This window comes from Neofelis nebulosa, chromosome 2, assembly GCF_028018385.1.
Source record: "Neofelis nebulosa isolate mNeoNeb1 chromosome 2, mNeoNeb1.pri, whole genome shotgun sequence".
Classification (NCBI taxonomy): domain Eukaryota; kingdom Metazoa; phylum Chordata; class Mammalia; order Carnivora; family Felidae; genus Neofelis; species Neofelis nebulosa.
In genome coordinates, this window is record NC_080783.1 from 26,856,404 (window position 1) to 26,874,124 (window position 17,721).

Consider the following 17,721-nt stretch of genomic DNA (forward strand, 5'->3'; position numbering starts at 1 on the left):
TGAGAAAAAATGAAATATGGCCTTTTGTAGCAACGTGGATGGAACTGGAGAGTGTGATGCTAAGTGAAATAAGCCATACAGAGAAAGACAGATACCATATGGTTTCACTCTTATGTGGATCCTGAGAAACGTAACAGAAACCCATGGGGGAGGGGAAGGAAAAAAAAAAAAAGAGGTTAGAGTGGGAGAGAGCCAAAGCATAAGAGACTGTTAAAAACTGAGAACAAACTGAGGGTTGATGGGGGGTGGGAGGGAGGGCAGGGTGGGTGATGGGTATTGAGGAGGGCACCTTTTGGGATGAGCACTGGGTGTTGTATGGAAACCAATTTGACAGTAAATTTCATATATTAAAAAAAAAAAAAAGTACCAAACAGAAATCATGAAGGTGAAGTATAAAGTAACTAAACTGAAAAATTCAATAAAAAAAATAATTACTATGAAAAGAAAGTTATCCAGTTTTCAAAATTCCCACATTATTTCATGATTCTTTTTTTTTTTTTTAACATTTATTTTTATCTTGGAGGAGACAGAGAGTGAGTGGGGGAGGGACAAAGAAAGAGGAAGACGTAGGATCTGAAGCAGGCTCCAGGCTCTGAGCTGTCAGCACAGAGCCTGACTTGGGGCTTAAGCTCACAAACTGCGAGATCATGACCTGAGCTAAAGTTGGACGCTTAACCGACTGAGCCACCCAGGTGCCCCTATTTCATGGTTCTTAAATAAACTTCTTAAAAAAACAAATAAGAATAAAATAAGACCCATACATTCAATGGGTTGGTATTTCTCTTGAGTTTCTTTTAATTTGCAGGTTTTTCCTCTTCTGCTCTTGTTTGATTCTCTTGTAATTTATTTCTTGAGGAAATCAGCTGCTTGTCCTGTAGTGTTTTCCACACTCTAGATTTTGCTCATAGACTCTCCATGCTATCATTTAATCTATTCCACTGCTTCCAAATTTAATTCCATTTGTGGTTAGACTAGGGGTTAGACTAGATTAGCTTTTGATTTTCTGGAAAGCATATTTCACAGGTGATGTGCATTTTCATCAGGAGACACATGATTCCTGCTAGTCAGTCTCTATGATGTCAGCTGCATAGATCCTAGGCATCACTAGGCATCACTGCATAGATCCACTAATTCATTACAAGTAGTGCAATAACAATGTTGTGTCACTCTTTTTCTCATGCATTGACAATAACATTCTAATAAGGAGAAATTTCTCTTTGATTACTCCAAAAGAGACAAGGCAAATGCTTGACAGGACTTATATTTTAAGAGCTCCTAGGGATTCTGACAGGCACTCTGGTTTAGGAATCACAGCCAAGCCACTGTCTCTCTAACACCTGGGTCGCTCTACAATGACTTCGTCTGATTAGCACCATGGTTGGGGAATTCACTACTACATAATGCAGCTCCCCCCACCTTTCGAGGTCTAAACTCTGAGAAGCTCTCCTCATATTAGGTCCCCAAATGCCCTCAGTTTCTTCCTTTTGGCTTAATCTGGAAGCCTGAATTCAATCCATCTTCTCCATGTCAACCCTTCATTATCAAGAAACGGTTATTGTCTTCTCTCCAGACTGAACATCGTACTTGAGGAAATTGTGTGTGAACGCGCATGTCTTAAAGAAATCATTTTAAACAGCCCGTGCCTTCTTCCGTTTATCTCTTTCTCACAAATGTGCCACGCAGAAAATTCTTTACTTTTCAGGTTGTTTGTATGACAGATAAGAGCATATCTACCTGCACATATTTCTTTCCCCTTATTATTTTATAGATAACATTAAGAAATGCTTGGGAAAGGATCAAACTGTCTATTTTAAGTATAAAAACAATATTTAGAACTGAACTTGAGTCATTTATGCATTACTATCTGAATTTCTCTAATCCCTGCTGGTGTTAAAAAATGAATTTGCACTGAGCATAAAACAAACAGTTCCTTTAATATAGTCTTTGCTGCACTAGCAGATGATAATCTCTTGGTTAAAAAAAAAAAAATTCCTATGGTCCTTTCCCAGTGACAACACAAGAGATTTTCCCATTGAGAGGGAGAGTTGAAGAGATGTAGGTAGAGAGCTGAGGGCAGAGATGGGGAAGAGAGAGGGACATAGAGACATGGGGAGGGAGGAGAGAAGGAAAGAATTTGCAGAACTTATTATCCTGCTATATATACTGCTGGGTTAGGCAAATGAAACACTGGATTCCCTTAGGGCAGTAACTCTATCTAACCAAGAATCTGGAGATCCTTGCAGTCAACCCTATAATGCAGGAGTGAAGATTGCCTCTTGTACTGTCTCTTGGTTCTTTGCCTTGAATTAAATATTTCATGTAAATATCTCCCTATCTTTTATATCATGGCATTCCTGTTTTACCAAACCTCTCTCCTTGAGTCATACTATCCATTCTTATGACATAAAACACCACCTAGGTGCTCACAGTTCTGGCTTCTACATATATCCAAATATATATTTAGTTTGTAAGAGAAAACCTAACATATCTTTTGATTGGTGCAGGGTCAAAGTACACGGGTCTATCCCTACTTAGCAGCATACAATATTTCTGTTTGGCCAGAGATAATGGCAGGTCCGTTTTTGTCAAAAGCTTGTTGTGAGAAATTGCATGAATAGAGGTCATTTAGCAGAGGTCCTGGCAGTAAAAATTTTGCCTATCCTCCAATAGGCAATGAAATAACTGTGCTTTTCAATGACATTATCTTGTGCTTTTCAATGACATTATCTTGGCTTCAGATAAGTTGCTCTTGCTGAAGTACATTATGATGTTAGCCAACTTTCAGTACCGACAGGCCTCTAGCCACATCAAACTGGCATTTTATCTATTATGGAGGTTTTGTTCATCACTCTTTCCTTTTAGCAAACACCAACCAGGAGATATTTCTTATTCTTTGTATTTTAAAAAAGCAATGTTTTATCAAACAATTGTTTTTATCTTATCGACACTATAATTTTGTAATTGGTCATTTCCTCCTCATTGCTTTGATAACTCAGAAGCTCAAAATCAAGTTTATGGTCATGAATAGCATCTAATCTGATCAAATCATATAGATTTCCTATGTTAATGTTATCATAAACATAATTATTTCCCTAATTTTCTACTTTGTTCTGACTCTCTAATTTGTATATTCTATCCCCCTGTTTAATTTTCTAAGTTGTCTCAAGTATTTTGCAAAATAGTAAACACAGAAACACACATATGATATATAGTACTTGCAACAATGCATTATAGTAGTTTTCTTTTTTCAAAAATTTTTAATGTTTATTTATTTTTGAGAAAGAGAGAGACAGAGTGTGAGCAGGGGAGGGGAAGAGAAAGAGGGAGACATAGAATCTGAGGCAGGTTCCAGGCTCTGAGCTGTAAGCACAGAACCTGACACACGCTCGAACTCGTGAACTGAGATCATGACCTGAGCTGAAGCCAGATGCTTAACAGACTAAGCCACCCAGGCACACCTTATCTAACCTTTAATAGGGTTTGGCCCTTAGAGAGAGCTCCAGACCTCTCTAACACTCTCCCCTTCCTCCAAATGCCTTAAGAAGTGTAGATATAAATGATTGAGTTATAGGACAGTTACTAACTCATGATCAGGATTGTTCTCTCTCTCTCTCATCCATCTTTGAGGAATCTTGTCCCTTTACTCCCACAAAATGGCAGTTGATAATAGTGATTCTCTGATTCTAGGAATGTGATGTTCTGTTCACAGAATTACTTGGTTCAGGTAGCCATGATCATTGGGAAAGGAGGAGAGATGGACTGAATGGAGCACTGGGTTGCTATTGCAACAGGCTCTTAATACTACAAACTTTCCTCCCCTTTCCCAGTGCAGGTACAGAAGTTCTTAGTGTGAAATAAGCTCTTCTCCATTGCTGTGCAGTGGGAGCATGAACACATAGGAAGCTCTCGAGGCCTGAGTGTGTGCCAACAACTCAGAGAATGTGAAATTAGCTTGGAGTAGAAGAGGCTGTGTTTTCTCTACATTTATGGGCTCTCACTTTCCCTCACGTAGTACTTTCTAAATTTTTCAAGGGATAATTTTAGAAAAAAAAGTCGACAAAAATCAGGAAGTTGGCGTGTTTTGCCAAATAGCAGTATTATTTCTGAATGGCTAGAACCTAACTCTACTCTATAGCTATACTAAACTTTTTAAGTGCCTATTTTGTCACCCATGGAATTTTCCATTCAAGGAATTTTTATGACCTTTTATAAACCGTGACAAATCTGAATAGAAGATCATTTGGAATCATGTTTCTTTTAAGAATCTGAAAATATAGACACAGACTTCAGGATTTACACAAGTGAGGTGACATCACCATAGAAGGAATGAACTATGAGTGCACAGAGATGCAATTCTAGGTCCTCTGCCTGCCACAACAGCAGTAACATTTAAAAAAACTTTTTTTTAATTTGTTTTTTAAATTTACATCCAAGTTAGTTAGCATATAGTGCAACAATGATTTCTGGAGTAGATTCCTTAATTCCCCTTACCCATTTAGCCCATCTTCCCTCCTACAACCCCTCCAGTAGCCCTCTGTTTGTTTCCATAATTAAGAGTCTCTTATGTTTTTGTCCCCCTCCCTGTTTTTATATTATTTTTGCTTTCCTTCCCTTATGTTCATCTGTTTTTTTATCTTAAAGTCCTCATATGAGTGAAGTCATGTGATATTTGTCATTCTCTGACTAATTTCACTTAGCATAATACCCTCTAGTTCCATCCACATAGTTGCAACTGGCAAGATTTCGTTCTTTTTGATTGCCAAGTAATACTCCATTGTGCGTCCGTGCTTGTGTGTGTGTGTGTGTGTGTGTATACATATATATATATGTGTGTGTGTGTGTATATATATATATATATATATACCACAACTGCTTTATCCATTCATCCATCGATGGACATTTGGGCTCTTTCCATACTTTAGCTATTGTTGATAGTGCTGCTATAAACATTGGGTTGCATGTGCCCCTTCGAAACAGCATACCTGTATCCCTTGGATAAATACCTAGTAGTGCAATTTTTGGGTCGTAGGGTAGTTCTATTTTTAATTTTTTGAGGAAACTCCATGCTGTTTTCCAAAGTAGCTTCACCAGTTTGCATTCCCACCAGCAGTGCAAAAGAGATCCTCTTTCTCTACATCCTCACCAACATCTGTCATTGCCTGAGTTGTTAATATTAGCCATTCTGACAGGTGTGAGGTTGTATGTCATTGTGGTTTTGATTTGTATTTTCCAGATGATGAGTGATATTGAGCATTTTTTCATGTGTCAGTTGGCCATCTAGATGTCTTCTTTGGAGAAGTGTCTATTCATGTCTTTTGCCCATTTCTTCACTGGATTATTTAGTGTTGAGTTTGATAAGTTCTTTATAGATTTTAGATACTAACCCTTTATCTGATATGTCATTTGCAAATATCTTTTCCCATTCTGTCAGTTGCCTTTTAGTTTTGCTGATTGTTTCCTTCGCTGTGCAGAAGCTTTTTATTTTGATGAGGTCCCAGTAGTTCATTTTTGCTTTTGTTTCCCTTGCCTCCAGAGACGTGTTGAATAAGAAGTTGCTGCGGCCAAGGTCAAAGAGGTTTTTGCCTGCTTCCTCCTCTAGGATTTTGATGGCTTCCTATCTTACATTGAGGTCTTTCATCCATTTTCAGTTTATTTTTGTGTATGGTGTAAGAAAGTGGTCCAGGTTCATGTTTCTGCATGTGGCTGTCCAGTTTTCCCAGCACCACCTGCTGAAGAGACTGTCTTCATTCCATTGAATATTCTTTCCTACTTTGTCAAAGATTAGTTGGCCATACGTTTGTGGATCCATTTCTGCGGTTCTCTATTCTGTTCCATTGATCTGAGTGTCTGTTCTTGTCCCAGTACCATATTGTCTTGATGATTACAGCTTTGTAATACAGCTTGAAGTCCAGGATTGTGATGCCTCATGCTTTGGTTTTCTTTTTCAAGATTGCTTTGGCTATTTGGGATCTTGTAATGTTCCATACAAATTTTAGGATTTGTTCTAGCTCTGTGAAGAATGCTGTGTTATTTTGATAGGGATTGCATTGAATATGTAGATTGCTTTGGGTAGTATCGACATTTTAACAATATTTGTTCTTTCTATCCAGAAGCATGGAATATTTTTCCACTTTTTTGTGTCTTCTTCAATTTGTTTCATAAGCTTTCTATAGTTTTCAGTCTATAGATTTTTCACCTCTTTGGTTAGATTTATTCCTAGGTATTTTATGGGTTTTGGTGCAATTGTAAATGGGATCGATTCCTTGATTTCTCTTTTTGTTGCTTCATTGTTGGTGTATAGGAATGCAACCAACTTCTGTGCATTGATTTTATATTCTGCCACTTTGCTGAATTCATGGATCAGTTCTAGCAGTTTTTTGGAGCAATCTTTTGGGTTTTCCATATAGAGTATCATGTCATCTGCAAAGAGTGAAAGTTTGATGTCCTCCTGGATGATTTGTATGCCTTTTATTTCTTTGTGTTGTCTGATTGTTGAGGCTAAGACTTCCAATACCATGTTGAATAACAGTGGTAAGAGTGGACATCCCTGTCTTGTTCCAGATCTTAGGGGGAAAGCTATCAGTTTTTCCCCATTAAGGATGAATAAAGGTCTCAGATCCACAACCTAACCTTACACCTTGAAGAGCTGGAAAAAGAAAGCAAATAAAACCACAAACCAGCAGAATACAGGAAATAATAAAGATTAGAGCAGAAATCAATGGTATCAAAACCAAAAAAAAAAACCAGTAGAACATATCAATGAAACCAGAAGCTTGTTCTTTGAAAGAATTAACAAAATTGATAAACCACTAGCCAGTTTGATCAAAAAGAAAAAGGAAAGGACCCAAATAAATAAAACCAAGAATAAAAGAGGAGAGATCACAACCAACAAAGTAGAAATAAAAACAATAATAAGAGAATATTATGAGCAATTATATGCCATTAAAATAGGCAATCTGGAAGAAATGGACAAATTCCTAGACACATATAAACTATCAAAACTGAAACAGGAAGAATAGAAATTTTTAACAGACTTAAAACCAGTAAAGAAATCAAATTCATAATAAAAAATCTCCCCCAAAATAGGGGTGCCTGGGTTAAGCATCCAACTTCAGCTCAGGTCATGATCTCACACTCCGTGAGTTTTAGCCCCATATCAGGTTCTGTGCTGACAGCATACCTGGAGCCTGCTTTGGATTCTGTGTCTCCCTCTCTCTGCCTCTCCCCTGCTTATGCTCTGTCTCTGTCTCAAAAAGAAACAAAAACATTAAAAAAAATCTCCCCAAAAACAAGCGTCCAGGGCTAAATCCCTTTCAAGGAGAATTCTACCAAACATTTAAGGAAGAATTAACACCTATTCTCTTGAAACTGTTCCAAAAAATAGAAATGGAAGGAAAACTTCCAAAGTCTTTCTATGAAGCCAGCATTACCTTGATTCCAAAACCAGACAAAGACCCCACTAAAAATGAGAACTATAGACCAATTTCCCTGATGAACATGGATATGAAAATCCTCAACAAGGTATCAGCCAACCGGATCCAACAATACATTTAAAAAATTGTTTACCACGATCAAGTGGGATTTATACCTGGGATGCAGGACTGGTTCAATACCCACAAAACAATCAATGTGATTCATCACATCAATAAAAGAAAGGACAAGAACCACATGATCCTCTCAATAGATACAGAGAAGGCATTTGACAAAATACAGCATCCTTTCTTGATAAAAACCCTTAAGAAAGTAGGGATAGAAGGATTATACCTCAAGATCATAAAAGCCATATTTGCAAGTCCCGTCACTAAAAATTTTTAAATGATGACTGGCCTCGTCCACACTGGAATTTCCACCAGGACACTTTTTGAAACATTGGAAGGCCATCAAGCACAATTTGTGTAAAAGGGATCTAAGCAAAGTGTGGTTCAGAGTTAAAACTGCTCACTTCCCTGCAGGGCCAATTACTGAGTCTCCAGCTAGTGTAGGAACAGAGCAAGTCCTTGGGCAGAAGCAGTGGAGTGCATTTTTTTTTCCATGCAAAATGATAGACTCTGGATTCTGGTGAAAAATTAGAATCTGGGCAGTAAATGGCACTTGGACAAAAGATACTTTTCTAATAATTTAGATGATGAAATTTCCCTTTTACTCTCTTTTATTGAGGAGCAAATATACGGATAACATTTTTCTGTCTTCAAGAGCATTCTCCCTGTCTATCCTGAGATCCTTTTTGATAGACTTAATATACATTTTCCTGGATGGCGCTGTACTATATGCATCCAAGCCACAGGAAACAAATCATTTTGAGGACCCCAAGTTCTTATCCCAAGGGACTCCCTCCCCCGGCACCCAGACCCCCAAACACACATCCCAAGTGGAGTCCACACTCAGGGCCAGGGAAAGCAAGGACAATACCTCATGTGTGACTTCACATCCAGCAACTCCAGGGCAGTAACCCGTGGCTCCCCAGCCAGGTTTTGCAAGATCTTCAGCCTTGGCCCACAGTGCTTGTAAAATTCGGTACAAATATTCAGCAGGGACTCCCGAGGTCTTCTAAACTCCTCCCGAGCAATTCGTTCATCCAGTTCCTCCCTGGGAAGGCCTTGCCCTTCCTCAAGTAAGTGAAGGTTTTCCCTGGGGAATTATAAAAAGTTACCTGGGGGTCTGAAAAGGTATATGTGTGGCAACACTGAGAGAAGGGTATCACACTGACGCAAAATCTAAGATTCCTTATATTATGTTCATACACATTAATGAAGCAGTAGGCCAGGGCCTAGGAGAACCTCATCTGAAGGGTAAAGAATGTTTATCAACCTGGAAGAGATTGCCATCTCCGAATGCAGTAGCGTTACCTGAGCCACTTTGTGAGGATTTACCCAGAGATAGTATGTCATGCGTTAATTAAATTAAATCTAATGGAACCATAACCCAGCTCAAAAGGCAATCATCACAAGATGTCAGAATTAGTATGAAATCAGGGCTTGTCTTTCTGTACCTGATAAAGTGCAGTTTGGCTCCTTGTTCCTGGTACCTGGAGATCAGAAAAACAGTCTGCTTTACTATGGGCAAGAACAGGGTTCTGGTGGGGCTTCTTAAGGACTATTTCTCATGAAAAGCCCCTGAAGCTACACATCTTAAAAAATGTATTTATTTTGAGAAAGAGAGAGAGCAAGTGGGGGAGGGGCAGAGGGAGGGAGAGAGAGAATCCCAAGCAGGCGCTGAGCAGAGAGCCCCATGCAGGGTTCAATCTCACAAACACATGAGATCATGACTTCAGCTGGAATCAATGTGGTTTATACATACAATGGAATACCACTGGGCAATGAGAAAGAATGAAATCCTACCATTTGCAGCAACGTGGATGGAACTAGAAGGTATTATGCCGAGTGAAATAAGTTAGTCAGAGAAAGACAGATAACATATGATTTTACTCATATGTGGATCTTGAGAAGATCCATGAGGGAAGGGAAGGGAAAAAATAGCTACAAACAGAGAGGGAAGGAGGCAAACCACAAGAGAATCTTAAATACAGAGAACAAACTGAGGGTGGACGGGAGGGTGGGGGAGAGGGGAAAATGGGTGATGGGCATCGAGGAGGGCACTTGTTGGGATGAACACTGGGTGTTGTTTGTAAGCGATGAACCACGAGAATCTACCCCAAAAACCAAGAGCACATTTTACGCACTGTATTTTAGCCAATTTGACAATAAATTATATTTAAAAAATTATAGAAAAGAAAATAAAAGCCAAAAAAAAATGAGTTGGATGCTTAACCAACTCAGGCACCCCAAAGCTACACATTTTGATAAGTTCACAAATGCACATATACTAATCCTAAACTACAAAATCTTTATCTTTCATTTGGCTACCACACATGCAATTATAGCTGCTATGAAAGCTGTCCCATTGGCATATAATTTGTAGAAAGATAAACATATACGAAGTCACGGAATCCAGCCAAATGAGGGGACTTTTGAAAATTTTTGAAAGTAACGTGAATCTAAGTTACAGTTTAACGTGATGTATTTTGTTTCAAGTGATCAGAAGAAGAAATATGGCTGACTTCTTTTTAGTTCTGGAGACTTATTGCTTTATGATTGATTAATAATAGGACTTTAGAAGCTCTCTTTTCCCATGTACCCTTCATCTGGTAGTTAAACCTAGCTCCTGAATGTCACTTAACAATATATGTATTTTTTCTTTTCTTTTTCTTTTAATTTTTTAATGTTTATTTATTTTTGAGAGAAGAGACATGGCACAAGTGGGGGAGGGGCAGAGAGAGAGAGACACACACAATCTGAAGCAGGCTCCAGGCTCTGAGCTGTCAGCACAGAGCCCGACACGGGGCTCGAACTCATGAGCCATGAGATCATGACCTGAGCTGAAGTTGGATGCTCAGCCGACTGAGCCACCCAGGTGCCCCTATTTATTTTTTCTTACTATAGGAAATTGAGGCATGAGTTAACCATCACTCGAGTAATTTACAGTTGGGTTCGGTATTTATTAATTTTTTATTATTTAAAAAAAATGTTAAACATTTATTTTTGAGAGACAGAGAGAGACAGAACATGAACAGGGAAGGGAGAGAGAGAAAGGAAGATACAGAATCTGAAGCAGGCTCCAGGCTCTGAGCTGTCAGCAGAGTCCAACTCAGGGCTCAAACCCACAAACCACGAGATGATGACCTAAGCCGAAGCTGGATGCTTAACCGACTATATCACCCGGGTGCCCCTGTTTTATTTTTATTTTATTTTATTTTATTTTATTTTATTTTATTTATTTATTTATTTATTTATTTATTTATTTAATTATTCCCTGCTGAACAGGGAATTAACTTTACCTAAGGAATAATACATACTTAAAACTGTGTTTCAGAGGGAAAATTACTTAGCTTCTCCTTAAGATCTCCCTACTAACTAGCTACTCCATACTGGGAGATGAGAACTTTTTCTCTAACTGATTTGGGGCTTGCCCTATCTTAAATTTTCCTTGGGGGAAGAAGCTAATTAAACCTGTGCGTGTGTGTATGTGTGTTAGAGTGTTTAGAGGTTAACACAGAATGAACAGCTTAAGTATTAACTAGCCTAGCCAGTGTCTGAGTTACACCAAAACAGGGAGGGAGATTAAGTCAATGACCATGAAAGCATCATTTAAGGACCTAATGCAAAATTTGGATGAAATGTACACGGAAAATCTGTCCAGATGAAAGAAAGTTGACCCTGTATAACTGCCCCGGGAATGAGAAACCACCCCCTGATTATTATTGTTTCATTTGGCTTTTTCTTGGAGGCAAATGAAACAACACTGGAATAGTTCAAAGACCACCCAGGAGGCACAGAACATCTTTCACGTTCATGCAAACAAAACGCCACAAATGTCAGTTGATGAAGGTGGCTTGGATTTCTCTTCGATGCTTTCAAAAGAAGCCTTGTAACTCTAAACTCTCACCTTCTTTCCTTTTCCTTGGAGAGTTTCACACTCATTATTGACTATTTTCAAGATTCCTTTCATTCCCAACAGCTGAGACTCAGGTTGTATGAAACGGAGGGGCCATAGATGAATAAGGCGAGTGAATTACCTGGTGTTCACCCCGGACGACATGGTGTGATTGGCTGTGGTGGTTCCTTTATGACCTTGGTCACACCTGCTCATCTGTGGGGCTGTCATGGGCCTGCAACAGGGACAGTAATGGCCACAATAAAACAACAGCAAGAGAAGTAGAAACATTTACAAAGTCCTCAAGTTATGGAAACTCACTTAAGTTTTAAATCACTTGCAGAGTCTTCAAAAGAGACTGTCTAGTTGGGCTTTTCTGTCACACTCTTGCTGTCTCTGTTCTGAGAGTCACTTTAAAGGGAACATTGGTTCCCAGGGGTGTATTAACATACCATGATTTAAGTTCTTCTACTTCTTGGTTTTGAGTAATAAACTATGACACTTCAAACCAGACATTTATGAACTCAGACTTCTAAGTCTGTAGGATTCAGTGAGAGTTAAGAGCTCATTTTTCAATTTGACAGGTATCAGGAAGTTAATGATTTTAGACAATACGTAAATGGTAAAGGCGTATACACCATTTTGGCTACCCATGTTGTAATCAATATAACCACCTTATTTTTTCTGAAAAACAATCAAAGAATGAAAGAATCCTTCTAGTCAAAATTATACCTAAGACTACCCAAAGAAGTGAGTAAATTAGTATCTGTTATAAGTAGGTAATTTAGACACTCAGAAGTAGATTTGAATCATCTCATTTTATACCTGCAGGGTTTCCTTTAAATACTAGGTAATCTTTGCCTCTGTATCAGCATCTGAGACATGGAAAGGATGATGCAGCTTTTCAAAGCTTGCACGAATTCTTTAAGGCTTGCTTTCATAATGTTCATTTTCTGTATGCTGGGTGTGGCTGGAAAGTAAGCTTTTAACAGTCACACTAGACTTTGTCTTCCTGTGCCATTGTTGTGGTAGGCAGAATTTAAAGATGGCCCCGAGACCTATACTCCTCCTGGTGTTACCTCAGTGATTATAATATGTTATATTGCAAAAGGGAAATTATCTGGGTAGGCCTAATCTTATGGCACCAGCCCTTAAAAAGCAGAGTTTTCCCTTGTTAGGAACAGATAGACTTGAAGCATGAGAAGAGCTCAGGGCACCATTGCTGACTGGAAGATAGAAGGAGCCATGTGAGAAGGAAGGCAGGTACCTTCTGAGTGGCCCCTGGCTGACAAAAAGGAAAGAGGACCTCACACCTAAAACTGCATGGTGTTGGATTCTGCCCGAAACCTACACAAGCTTAGATAAGGATTTTCCCCTAGAACTTTGCGATAAGAGCCCAGCGTGATTGCTATCTTGATTTTGGCTTTGTGAGACCCTGAGCAGAGAAAGCAGCTAAGCCTGCCCAGACTTCTGGCCTATGGAAATATGAGATAATGAATGTTTTGTTTTATGCCCCTAAATTTGTGGTAACATATTAGATAACACTAGAAAATTAACATTAATACCATTATAATATACTTACTTGTGTGTTACTCCCTTTATAACTATTAATTATTTTTCATGAGTAAGGAAATTAGGAGCGTGGAAGTGAAATGGGGTTCTTCTTATCTTCTTTTTGTATAAACAGCAAAGCTGATTTTATTGTGAATAATCGCAGCTGACCGAGAAGGCTAGTTCTCCTCTCCACCAAAAGAATATTAAATACGCTGGAATATTTCGAACCACAGAATTTTATTTTATTACTTTTTTATTTTTTAAAGTTTAATTATTTATCTTAGAGAGAGAGACAGAGAGAGAAAGAGATAGCATGAGTGGGGGAGGAGCAGAGGGAGAGAGAGAGAGAAAGAGAGAGGGAGAGAGAGAGAGGATCCCAAGCAGGCTCTGCTGACAGTGCAGGGCCTGACATGGAGCTCAATCCAACTACTATAAGATCATGACCTGAGCTGAAACCAAGAGTCAGATGCTCAAATGACGGAACCACCCCAGGGCCCCTGGAGCCACAGAATTTTAAATGCCAATGCTCCATCCATAACTCTTGGTAGAATTTTGGGTAAGTCAATTTTGGGTAAGTTAATTGACCTATTAACTTCTCTCCTATAGAAAGGAGGGAAGCACCAATATTGCACAATATGAGGAGAAATAAAAGTGGCATTTGAAAAAACGGATTGCTCTTCTCTCCTCTAATTCAGGAGGGGGCTCGTGATGTAACCAGATAGGTGCAGAAGGAAGAATGTAAGTCTGATAGTTCTCCTTAGGATGTTCTTCCTCCTAGGACTTTCATGAAACGATCATCAAAGCACTGGGACTGCGTCCCATTGGAAGAGGCAGTTTGGCACGGAGCCCCGTTCCACTGCTTCCCATCTTGTCTGCCAGGTGCACATGGGCTCTTCAGCACTGGCAGTCTACCAAAGGCTTTTGGGCTACACTCTGCTTGCCTAGGTTGGCAATGCAGCTCGTGATTAGAAGCTAAACATATATTGACTTAATGAATCACAATCTCCCTCCCTCTCTCACTTGCTCGTGCATGTTAGAAAAGTCCTTCCTGGACTGAGGAATTTCAGCTAGGCTTTTCATCAACAGGGCAAGATGGGGCTGAGGAAGTTGGTGCCTCTTGGTGGGAGTAAATCACGGACAGAATTTAGGCTAAGGATGTGGCCAAATGATGGAGGGGCAAAGACACCGCCATAGGAAGAAGGCTTCCCCACCTCCACTCTAGGGAACAATATCTCTTTCTGGCTAATTGTATGTGGGAACAGACAAAGAAAGCCATTCATCTACAGAACTTCCTATCTCCACCTCTTCCAGTTCTTCTCTCTCCATCCGCCCCCATCCCTTCCATCCCCACCCAGCTTCTCAATGCCATCTGCTTCTGCACCCAAGACTCATGTGACAGGACTAACTTCTTCGTCCTTTATTTAGGGTTGAACTCTGGTGTCAATGTACCTTTCCATTCCCAAATCCCTCAGCCTGTTATACCAGCACCACTGAGCCCTGCCTCACAGAGAATCTGTTATTTCTAGGAGGAGAATAAAATTCTGTCGTTTATGTTTGTTTTATGGTTTCTGAAAGGACAGTACAAAAACCACAGCTCTTTACAAACAGTAAAATAATAAAAGAAGGCTTCATTGGTCTTGCAGACATTTCATGTCTCATAAAATAATATAAAAGCTAATAAAAATACATATCGCATTTTCATCTTCACTCTACTGGCCCTTTTACAAAAAGATCTGTTCACTACTGGGTTAAAACTGCCACAGAAGTTCAGCAAGCTCCATGCAAATATGTTCATGGTATTATTACTATTACTATTATTATTATTATTGTTATTATTTTTTTATTTTTTTAATGTTTATTTATTTATTTTTGAGAGAGAGACAGAGACAGAGCGTGAGAGGGGGAGAGGCAGAGAGAGAGGGAGACACAGAATCTAAAGCAGGATCCAGGCTCTGGAGCACAGAGCCTGACATGGGGCTCAAACCCACGCACAAACCGCGAGATCATGACCTGAGTTGGAGTCAGACGCTTAACTGACTGAGCCACCCAGGCGCCCCTAGTATTATTATTATTAATTATTCAGAGTAGCACTATTTATCCAAACAATTTAGGGAATGTTTGCAGTTTTAAGCCACATAAGGCTGAATTTGGGCAAGTGTCTATCAATAAAGATAGGGTTATTAGAGATTTTTAGTCACCGCATGTTTTTCTTCATCTTTTTGGTAGATATACACATTGTAAGGTCATGGACATCTCTGCGACGGGTTACCTGGTGAGGACCTCTACACTGTACAAGAGGGCCTGCAAGGATGTCGCGAGAGCAGCCGTGGCCGCGATCTCTTCTCGGGCAGCAGGCACTGTCTCCACTTGTGACGTCTGCCTCTTTAGCTTTTGTAGGTAACAGGGGACCAGAGCTTCCAAGACCATCAGCATCTGGAGACTTTAATCAACAGAAAGGCAACCAAGTCGCATGTTACATTCTACTGTTATTGGCTGTGTCATATTTAGGAACGTGGAGGAATGAAAAGCCTCAAGAGTGATGACTGATTCTAGGCGCCCTTCCCACCCCACCCAAGTCAAGAGTAAGTAGAGCAGCTGGAAGTTTGACCAACATTAATTAATTAATTAATTAAGCATCTAGTAAAAGGTGATGAAAGTCTGCTTGCCTTTAGGGAGAATATGACCTAGTGGGGAGGGGAAAAATAGCATATAAACAACTCATTGAAAGAACAATAGAATAATTGGTGGAGCTATGCACCCTATTTAGAGAAACAGGCATCACAATGATCAATAAAGCTTCCACCCAGGGATTTGCTGAGAGTGATTTTTTTACCTGAAACAAATTTTACCCAAGATAAAGCCCTTCCCTGGGAGGCTGGCTTCTTAAAGTTTAAGCAGTTTTCGAGAAAGAGTCTGTGGAAATAGCCACTGTGACGCAGGTCTGAAAATAGCTGCTTACTAGAGTGAATAATAAAAAATCTCAAATGTATTTCGCTAATAAGAAACCCATGTTAAACATAAGTACATAGAAACATTGAAGGTAAAAGTAAGAACAAACACCAATCAAACTTATTATAAAGCTGTAATAGCTAAGACGGTGTAATATTGGTACGAGTGATGAGGGATGGAAGCAAAAAATGTTCACCTTTAGTCCGGAAGGCTGACCTATAGCCTGCATAGTTCCGTTAAGGATCAAATACACGGTGGTCGCTACAGTCTTAAAGGGTTTCATGACTGCCTGTGTGCTTCATCAACAGTTAGTGTTGAACTAAATGGTAAGCACCAGAGAAATCTTGCAAAAGTAGTTTTATGAGAAGTTCGAAGAAGACATTTATGATCTAATACTCCCTGCATGTCCCTTCCCCCCTGAGCACTAAGCCTATAACAACCACCTGCATACAGCAAAAAGCACAGCTTTCTGCCCACAGGTCCTGGCCCTGTGCTACTTAAATAAACCCACTAATTTGCACCATACAATGTCTCAAGAATTCTTTCTTGGAATAAAACAAAAAAAAATTTTTTTTTGTTGGCCATTGTGTTCCATGGCCCCACAACGCAGGAAAGACAAATAGACATATGGACCAGAATAATGCGTCTGAAACAAATCCACAAATACTTGATTTATAACAAGGATGACATTGCAATGCAATGGAAATGCTAGTCTTTTCCATAAATGGAGCTTGATCTATTGTCTATTAGTATTTATATGGAAAAAAGAAATCTTGACCCTTACTTTACACCATACCCTACATTAATTTCAGATGGATTATCAATCTGAATATGAAGATAAAACAAATAAGGCATCTGGCAGATAATATAAAGGGACATATTCATAATCTTGAGTTAGCCAAGATTTCTTCAGAGGATACAGAAAGCCCTAAGCAATAAGGAAAAGAGTGGTACGTTGGACAACATTAAAATGAAGAGCTCTGTTCAGTGAAAGATGATGTTAGGTAAGTAAAACTATAAGTCAAAGAGTAAGAGATGTGATTTGAAATACACATAACCAGTGGTATGCTGGAGTAGGAATGTACCAGGTCAAGGAAGCCTACATATGCTTCTGTTTCCAACCCCAAGGTCAATGTCATGATGCCATCTTGTACTCAGCAATTGCTACATGTTGGCAAACTAGCAATGCTATGTGTCAGGGACTCTCTTCCCCCAGGGAACTGGTTGTTAAATGTTTACCAGCACATCAGTCCATATAAGCTAAAAAGTACTCACATCAGACTCTTTAGACAAATTCTATATATCAAATTAAAAAATACTGATAGTCTCATTTAAAAATGGGTAGAAGACTTCAAGAGGTACTTTGCAAAAGTAGATATCCAAATTCCAATAAACATCTGGAAAACTTCCAAACCTTTCAGTTTGCAAGAGGGAAATAGAAATCAAAACCACAATGAGATCTCACTACAACCCAACAAAATGGCTAAAATGAAGACTGAGTATCAAGTGCTAATGAGGCACGAGAGTACTAGAACGTTTATACACCACTGGTGGGAATGGAAATTGATACAACCACTTTGGAAAACTGGTAGTATCTCCTAAAGCAAAACATACACATATTCTATGACCTAGCATAGCATTTCTACCTACAGAAATACAGATATGTGTGCTCACAAAGACACACGCAAAAATGTTCACTGCAGCACTATTTGTAATAGCTTCAAATTAGATATCACACAAATGTCGGTCAATAAGAAATCAATTGTGGCATAGACACTAAATGAAATA

At 39.2% G+C, this 17,721-nt stretch overlaps 1 protein-coding gene across 13 annotated transcripts in view; it reads right to left on the bottom strand.

Moving 5' to 3' along the window:
* The window catches only part of UNC80 (unc-80 homolog, NALCN channel complex subunit), a 232,703-nt gene that overhangs the window by 40,173 nt on the left and 174,809 nt on the right, over positions 1-17,721 (bottom strand). For all 13 annotated transcript variants that reach the window (XM_058706453.1, XM_058706423.1, XM_058706414.1 and 10 more), the window contains 4 exons: positions 15,254-15,424; positions 11,573-11,665; positions 8,990-9,025; positions 8,410-8,628 (listed from right to left, as the gene is read on the bottom strand). In XM_058706453.1, coding sequence (XP_058562436.1) covers positions 8,410-8,628; positions 8,990-9,025; positions 11,573-11,665; positions 15,254-15,424 — 519 coding nt within the window. The remainder of the gene's footprint in view (positions 1-8,409; positions 8,629-8,989; positions 9,026-11,572; positions 11,666-15,253; positions 15,425-17,721) is intronic.